The following is a 9336-nucleotide window of genomic DNA, read 5'->3' as shown; positions in this document are numbered from 1 at the left end:
GTAATAAGAATTTTTAGTTTTTACTCTCTCCATCATTATGTGGATTTAGAAAAGAATTTCCAGAGCTTGCTTTTCCACTCACTGAATGTTACTATAGCATTATCTTTGTTCTTTTAATTTATGAAATCATAACTTAGTGTTGTAAAATAGTTGTTTACATATCAGAAGAGAACCATAATCAAAGGCACACAGGTGGAAGCTATGAACAAAAATATACTGTTTAAGAGGCGAGAAATAGTTACAAGAGAGTATGGTTGTAAGTTGCACAGATGAGTCACAGGGATGCCATGAAGTATTTCTTCAGCCTGAGGGTAGTCAGTTAGTGGAATGATGGTAATGACAAAATAATGGAGAGAAGGCACTACATAGTTTTAAGACTAGGCATGATGGCCTGTGAGGCTAGGAGGGAGTAAATTACTTTCATTTTCTCCCCTCTCTCCCTGTTTGATTACATTTTGGCTATCTTAGATACTAAAAGAATTAAAATTTGTGTGTCTAGTTTACAGTACATGTCATTACCCGTTTGTAAATTTTTTTTTTTTTTATTAACACACTGGCCGATTCCCACCAAGGCAAGGTGGCCCGAAAAAAGAAAAACTTTCACCATCATTCACTCCATCACTGTCTTGCCAGAAGGGTGCTTTACACTACAGTTTTTAAACTGCAACATTAACACCCCTCCTTCAGAGTGCAGGCACTGTACTTCCCATCTCCAGGACTCAAGTCTGGCCTGCCGGTTTCCCTGAATCCCTTCATAAATGTTACTTTGCTCACACTCCAACAGCACGTCAAGTATTAAAAACCATTTGTCTCCATTCACTCCTATCAAACACGCTCACGCATGCCTGCTGGAAGTCCAAGCCCCTCGCACATAAAACCTCCTTTACCCCCTCCCTCCAACCTTTCCTAGGCCGACCCCTACCCCGCCTTGATTCCACTACAGACTGATACACTCTTGAAGTCATTCTGTTTCGCTCCATTCTCTCTACATGTCCGAACCACCTCAACAACCCTTCCTCAGCCCTCTGGACAACAGTTTTGGTAATCCCACACCTCCTCCTAACTTCCAAACTACGAATTCTCTGCATTATATTCACACCACACATTGCCCTCAGGCACGACATCTCCACTGCCTCCAGCCTTCTCCTCGCTGCAACATTCATCACCCATGCTTCACACCCATATAAGAGCGTTGGTAAAACTATACTCTCATACATTCCCCTCTTTGTCTCCACAGACTCCTAAGTGCACCACTCACTCTTTTCCCCTCATCAATTCTATGATTCACCTCATCTTTCCTAGACCCATCCACTGACACGTCCACTCCCAAATATCTGAATACATTCACCTCCTCCATACTCTCTCCCTACAATCTGATATCCAATCTTTCATCACCTAATCTTTTTGTTATCCTCATAACCTTACTCTTTCCTGTATTCACTTTTAATTTTCTGAATTGTTTGTAATTATATACTATGTATTTTTTTAACAAGTCGGCTATCTCCCACCAAGGCAGGGTGACCCAAAAAGAAAGAAAATCCCCAAAAAGAAAATATTTTTGTCATTCAATACTTTCACCTCACTCATACATAGTCACTGTTTTTGCAGAGGTGCCCAGAACACAACAGTTTAGAAGCATATACTTATAAAGATACACAACATATCCCTCCAAACTGCCAATATCCCAAACCCCTCCTTTAAAGTGCAGGCATTGTACTTCCCATTTCCAGTACTCATGTCTGGCTATGTAAAAATAACTGGTTTCCCTGAATCCCTTCACTAAATATTACCCTGCTCACACTCCAACTCCATTCATTCCTATCTAACATGCTCATGCATGCTTGCTGGAAGTCCAAGCCCCTCACCCACAAAACCTCCTTTACCCCCTCCCTCCAACCTTTTCGAGGATGACCCCTACCCCGCCTTCCTTCCCCTACAGATTTATATGATCTCCATGTCATTCTACTTGGATTCATTCTCTTTAAGTGACCAAACCACCTCAACAACCCCTCTTCAGCCCTCTGACTAATACTTTTATTAACTCTTGCGGGATAAAGGAATAATGAGAAAAGTTGGTTGATGGATCTACAGTTTCCTGACAAATAGAACACAAAGAGTAATAGTAAACAGAGTAAAGCCCCAGGCAGCCACGGTAAAAAGCTCTGTTCCACAAGGCACAGTACTCGCTCCCATTCTATTCCTCATCCTCATTTCTGACATAGAGATGTAAGCCATAGCTCTGTGTCTTCCTTTGCGGATGACACCCGAATCACCATGGCAATGACCTCCATCAAAGACACTGCGAGACTCCAAGCGGACATCAACCAAATCTTCGAATGGGCCACTCAAAACAGTATGAATTTCAATGAGGAGAAATTTCAACTACTCAGATATGGAAAACTTGAAATTAAAAATGTGTCAGGGTATACCACGAATTCTAACCATACACTAGAGCAGAAAAGTAATGTGAAGGACCTGGGAGTGATAATGTCAGAGGATCTCGCCTTCAAAGACCACAACAATGTATCTACCTCATCCGCTAGGAAAACAATTGGATGGATAATGAGAACCTTCAAAACTAGGGACGCCAAGCCCATGATGATTCTCTTCAAATTGCTTGTGCTCTCTAGGCTGGAATACTGCTGTAGCTGTACACTAACAACCCCTTCAAGGCTGGCGACATTGCAGACCTGGAGAGAGTGTACAGAGAACTTTCGTGGCACGCATAAGTGCAATAAGGCACCTAAACTACTGGGAATGGTTGAAGGTCCTTGATCTGTATTCCTTTGAACGCAGGCGAGAGAGATACATGATAATATACACTTGGAAGGTCCTGGAGGAATTGGTACCAAACCTGCACACGAAAATCACTCCATATGAAAGCAAAAGACTCGGCAGGAGATGCAACATTCTCCCGATGAAAAGCAGGAGCGCCACGAGTAAACTGAGAGAGAACACAATAAGTGTCCGGGGCCCAAGACTGTTCAATTGCCTCCCAGCATACATAAGGGGGATTACCAGTAGACCCCTGGCTGTCTTCAAGAAGGCACTGGACAGGTACCTAAAGTCAGTACCTGACCAACTGGGCTGTGGTTCATATCTCAGCTTGTGTGCGGCCAGCAGTAACAGCCTGGTCAATCAGACACTGATCCACCATGAGGCCTGGTCTCAGACTGGGCCGCGGGGGCGTTGATCCCCGAAACCCTCTCCAGGTAAACTCCTAATTTCCACACTTCAAATTCTCTGCATAATATTTACACCACACATTGCCCTTAGACAAGACATCTCCACTGCCTCCAACTGCCTCCTCACTGCAGCATTTACAACCCAAGCTTCACACCCATATAAGAGCTGGTAGCACTATACTTTCATACATTCCCTTCTTTGCCTCCATAGATAATGTTTTTTATCTTCACACATACCTCAATGCACCACTCACCTTTTTTCCTTAATCAATTCTATGGTTAACCTCATCCTTCATACATCCATTCGCTGACATGTCAACTCCCAAATATCTGAAAACATTCACTTCTTCCAAACTCCTCCTCTCCAATTGATATCCAATTTTTCTTTATCTAAATCATTTGATACCCTCTACCAGCTTACTCTTTTCTATGTTCACTTTCAACTTTCTACCTTTACACACACTCCCAAACTCGTACACTAACCTTTGCAACTTTTCTTTAGAATCTCCCATAAGCACAGTATCATCAGCAAAAAGTAACTGTGTCAATTCCCATTTTGTATTTGATTCCCCATAATTTAATCCCACCCCTCTCCCAAACACTTCTTTTACAACCCCATCTATAAATATATTAAACAACCATGGTGACATTACATATCCCTGTCTAAGACCCACCTTTACTGGGAAGTAGTCTCCCTCTGTTCTACACACCCTAACCTGAGCCTCACTATCCTCACATTTAGTAACTTACTACTTATTCCATATACTTGCAACATCTGCCACATTGCTCCCCTATCCATTCTATCATACACCTTTTCTAAATCCATAAATGCAATGAAAACTTCCCTACTTTTATCTAAATACTGTCCACATATATGCTTCAATGGAAATACTTGATCTACACATCCCCTATACACTCTAAAATCTTCTTGCTCATCTGCAATCCTACATTCTATCTCACCTCTAATTCTTTCAATAATATCCCAACTATACACTTTTCTTGGTATACTCAGTAAACTTATTCCTTTATAATATTTACAATCTCTTTTGTCCCCCTTCCCTTTATATAAAGGGATTAATTATTCGTGCTCTCTGCCAATCCCTCTGTACCTTGCCCTCTTTCATACATTAAACAAAAATACCAACCACTCCAACACTATATCCCCCCTGTTTTTAACATTTCTGTTAATGATCCCATCAGTTCCAGCTGCTTTACCCCCTTTCATTCTACGTAATGCCTCATGCACCTCCCCCACACTCACATCCTGCACTTCTTCACTCCTAAAAGATGGTATACCTCCCTGGCCAGTGCATAAAATGACCGCCTCCTTTTCTTTGTCTACATTTAAAAGTTTCTCAAAATATTCCCGCCATCTACCCAACACCTCCATCTCTCCATCTACTAACTCCCCTACTCTGTTTCTAACTGACAAATCCTTTCATTTCCTAGGCCTTCTTAACTTGTTTATCTCACTCCAAAACTTTTTCTTATTTTCATTAAAATTTCTTGACAGTGCCTCTCCCACTCTATCATTTGCTCCCCTTTTACACTCTCTCACCACTCTCTTCACCTTTCTTTTACTCTCCATATACTCTGCTCTTCTTTTAACACTTCTGCTTTGTAAAAACCTCTTATTAGCTACCTTTTTCTTTTTTATCACACCCTTTACTTCATCATTCCACCAATCACTCCTCTTTTCTCCTGCACCCACCCTCCTATAGCCACAAACTTCTTCCCTACATTATAATACTGCATTTTTAAAACTATTTCAACCCTCTTCAACCCCCCACCACTACTCATATTTGCACTAGCCCACCTTTCTGCCAATAGTTGCTTATATCTCACCCGAACTTCTTCCCCCCTTAGTTTATACACTTTCACCTCTCTCTTACTTGTTGTTGCCATTTTCCTCTTGTCCTGTCTACCTCTTACTCTAACTGTAGCTACAACTAAATAATGATACGATACATTAGTTTCCCCTCTATAAACATGTACATCATGAAGCCTACCCATCAACCTTTTAGCCAGCAATATGTAACCTAACAAACTACTTTCATTACGTGCTATATCATACCTTGTATATTTATTTATCCTCTTGTTCATAAAATGTGTATTACTTATTACCAAACCTCTTTCTACACATAGCTCAATTAAAGGCTCCCCATTTTCATTTACCCCTGGTACCCCAAATTTACCTACTACTCCCTCCACAACATTTTTACCCACTTTAGCATTGAAATCCCCAACCACAAGTACTCTAACACTTGGTTCAAAACTCCCCACACACTCACTCAATAATTCCCAAAACCTCTCTCTCTCCTCTACACTTCTCTCTTCTCCAGGTGCATGTACACTTACTATAACCCACTTTTCACATACAACCTTTATATTACTCCACATAATCTTTGAATTTATACATTTATACTCCCTCTTTTCCTGCCATAGCTTATCCTTCAACATTATTGCTACTCCTTTAGCTCCAACTCTATTTGAAACCCCTGACCTAATCCCATTTTCTTCTCTCCACTGAAACTCTTCCACCCCCTTCAACCTTGTTTCACTTAAAGCCAGGACATCCAGCTGCTTCTCATTCATAGCATCCACAATCATCTTTTTCTTATCATTCACACAACATCCACGCACATTCAAACTTCCCACTTTGGCAGTTTTATTCTTCTTATTTTTAGTAATCTGTACAGGAAAAGAGGTTACTAGCCCATTGTTCCCAGCATTTTAGTTGACTTTTACAACATGCATGGCTTACGGAGGAAAGATTCTTATTCCACTTCCCCATGGCTATGAAAGGAAAAGTAATAAGAACAAGAACTATTAAGATAAAATCAGAGAAAACTCAGATGAGTGTGTATAAATAAACGTGTACATATGTGTGTAGTATGACCCAAGTGTAAGTAGAATTAATTATATATACAGCGTATATGTAAGTGTATGTATGAAATTACCTGTTTATAATTACATAATAGTAACTACAGGAGGAGAGCTATGCTCTTAGTGGTTCATCTTCAGTAGATTGTAGAATTTTTTTATAGAATTTTAAAAGTTATAATAATTGTTGGAAATACTCTCATTTTGGATCATTCCAGCTGTCTGTCACACACTTTGTGAACAATTGTTTTTTGTTGTGTCTGCATTACTTTTTTTTTTTTAGATGCTGTTGTTACTTATTCTCTGTTGATGGTGCTACAAAATCTTGCCAGTATCTAATTGTATCCTCTTTTGATCATATATATGACTCTAATGTCTGCTCTTTTCCTTCTGTTTGACACCAATGGAATCTCAGTGTTTGTCTCTTTCCATACATCATATTTCTTAACTCTGGATGGCATATGTTGTATTTTTTTGGGTGAGGACACCATATTTTAGCTTCATGTTCTAATGTTGGTGTAACATATATTGTGAGTAATATTTTATGTATGCGTGCAATCACAGACACACACACAAATGTGTACATGTGTACACACACACATGTATGTGTACATGTAAGTATACACATGTATGCATGCATGTGCATATGTATGTATGTACATGTGTATGTGTGTGTGTGTGTAAATAAAGTTTTTTTTTTTTAGCTTACTGTTGCTTCACCATAAGAGTTTCTCTATATTACTCCATTTTTGGTTTCCTGGTGGTTACCAGTTATTTATAATTAAAGTATTGAGTACTCCATCATAGTCTGTGAGTTATACATTCCTTAAAACAGTTGATGATAAAACAAAAATATGTAATGGAACCTGTATTGTATGATTAAAAACCCCACAAATGAGTTCTGATATTCTGACACCTACGCAACAGCTGCACTTGTCACTGATACCGACCTAATCCTAAATTGTTTTCCCATTCACCTTTTTAATAAATATTCACAGCATTAGTCACTTTTGATTTGTCTGCTGATTTATGTTTTTAGAGGAAGCCCATGAAAATTTGTTTTTCTGGGTTCAGTCTTAAAACTTATGTATATAAGGTACAGTATGCTTTTTAACTCCTTTTTGGGGCTCGGTCTTGAAAACTACTGTATATAGAAGCAGTGCATTTAATGCTTTTAAAAACTGTTCATATAATGAATGTGCATGTTAGAGTTTTACAATAGATAAATCTTGTTACAGTAATGAAGCAGATCCTGAGGACTTCAAAAAAGCAGAGGACACAGTGGAAAGATCTTCCACTAATGGTGATCAGCAAAACAGGGAGGTGCAAAGTGCTGATACTGGTAAGGTGAGCAACAAGGTGAACATTTTTATTGTCTCTGTGTATTTGAGGTAAACAGTTGCTAGTAATATAGCCAGGTAAAGAAACAGTGTGAATGTTGGCGAAAGCGTTTCTTTTTCGAGTCACCCTGCCTCGGTGGGAGACGGCCATTGTGTTAAAAAAATAATCTGTTTATATATCTATTTATATATTTATATACAGTCTCTCCTCACTTAAACGACGGAGTTCTGTTCCTAAGACCACGTTGGTAAATGAATTCATCGCTAAGTGATGAGCATACTATAATGATAGTGGGTTTGTGTCAACCATCTTTGATATTGTTTTAATGTTACCTTTGCACTATTTATAACATTTCTGGTATATTTTTAAATGTTTATACAGTAGTGTACTGTATATTGTAATAAACAGAATAAAGGAAATCAGCTGTAATATACATTATTTAGGTATGCGTGCTGGTCAGAGAGCCCATCGTAAGTCCGAGTAGTTGGTAAATGAGTATGTCGCTAAGTGAAGAGAGGCTGTATACATATATATTTATTTATTTTGTATAGTAGTCTGCAGTATTTGATATTGTTACAGGTGGAAATTTTTCAAGAAAATAATTTAACATTGGGTGACCTTGACAAGCTGGAAGAGGGGTCAGAGCCAAGCAAGATCATAAATGTTACAAATGATGAAAATCTCCAGCATGAGGGCATCACTGTAGATAACATTGGTAGGTTTGTATGGTTTTTTCATGTAAGCGTTGAGTTCAAATGTTATTTTATTCATTTCATTTTTCATTTTTCTTTCAAATAGGATGTACCTGTCATGTTTTATTGTTTTATGTTTGCTTTAATAATTTGCAACATGTACTTTTGGTAATGTTAAACTGCCATAGTTTAACATTTACTGTATGGGCAATATTAATATATATAATGTGTTATTTAGGGGCTAGTAACCCCTTCTCCTGTATACATTACTAAAATCAGAAAGATACTTTTGTTTTTCTTTTTTGAGCCACCCTGCTTTGGTTGGATACGGCTGGAAATTGACATGTTGGCAGATGGGTCTGTGAAAGAAAAACTAAGCCATAGAATAGCTGGGGAGTTGAGACAACTGTGGAAAGAAAAGTTTTCCCACGAAGGTGAAGAGGAATATTTATTCTTTCTTTCAACACACTGGCCATATCCCACCAGCATTTTTATATGGGTGTGAATCATTGTCTTTAACTTATAGTGATAGGAGGAGACTGGAGGCAGTGGAAATGTTATTGAAAACAATGGTGTGAATATTATATAGAGAATAAGGAGTGCAAAAAACAAAAGATGCGAGGTTACAAAATTATGTAATTCAGAGGGTGGAGGAGTTGAGGTGGTTTGCTTATATAGAGAGGATGGAGCAGAATAGGATTACAAAGGTGTATGTATAAATCAAGGGTTGAGGGAAGGAGTAGGGGCTCTTCCAGGAAGGGTTGGAAGGAGGAGTTTAACATACTATTGGAGTGTGGGTAAAACAACAGTTATGAAGGGATTCAGGGAAACAGCTTAGCTTTCAAAGTCCTCTAGGTAGAAGTACAGCACCTGCATTCTGAAGGAGAGATCAGGATACTGTTGTTCAGAGGGTAATTTGCAGTCACTTCTGCCTACTTCTAGGAGTAATGGCTATTGAACAAATGATGGTGTCTGTGTTTCCTATTTTTTGGGTCACCCTACCTTGGTAGGAGACAGTCACTATGGTAAAAAAAAAAAAAAGGGGGGTGAATATCCAGATCACACTATTGTTAGAATTTTTTTAGTCATTTACTAAATTTACCAATACATATGTGTATTCTTGTACAAAAAAAAATCATTCACCTTTCACTTCTTTGTATTAAACCTTGTTGTTTGGGAGTCTCATTTGGCAACTTTATCAGGCAACATTGGTACTTGTTACAAATAAATGCATA

At 38.7% G+C, this 9336-nt stretch overlaps 1 protein-coding gene across 3 annotated transcripts in view; it reads left to right on the top strand.

The window, feature by feature from the left end:
- The window catches only part of LOC128696841 (late secretory pathway protein AVL9 homolog), a 108664-nt gene that overhangs the window by 26750 nt on the left and 72578 nt on the right, over positions 1-9336 (top strand). For all 3 annotated transcript variants that reach the window (XM_053788244.2, XM_053788263.2, XM_053788253.2), the window contains 2 exons: positions 7307-7415; positions 7989-8124. In XM_053788244.2, coding sequence (XP_053644219.2) covers positions 7307-7415; positions 7989-8124 — 245 coding nt within the window. The remainder of the gene's footprint in view (positions 1-7306; positions 7416-7988; positions 8125-9336) is intronic.

This window comes from Cherax quadricarinatus, chromosome 31 (genome assembly GCF_038502225.1).
Source record: "Cherax quadricarinatus isolate ZL_2023a chromosome 31, ASM3850222v1, whole genome shotgun sequence".
NCBI classification, from domain to species: Eukaryota; Metazoa; Arthropoda; class Malacostraca; order Decapoda; family Parastacidae; genus Cherax; species Cherax quadricarinatus.
Note: the sequence above shows the minus strand (reverse complement) of the source record. Positions and strands in the feature narration are given on the sequence as shown.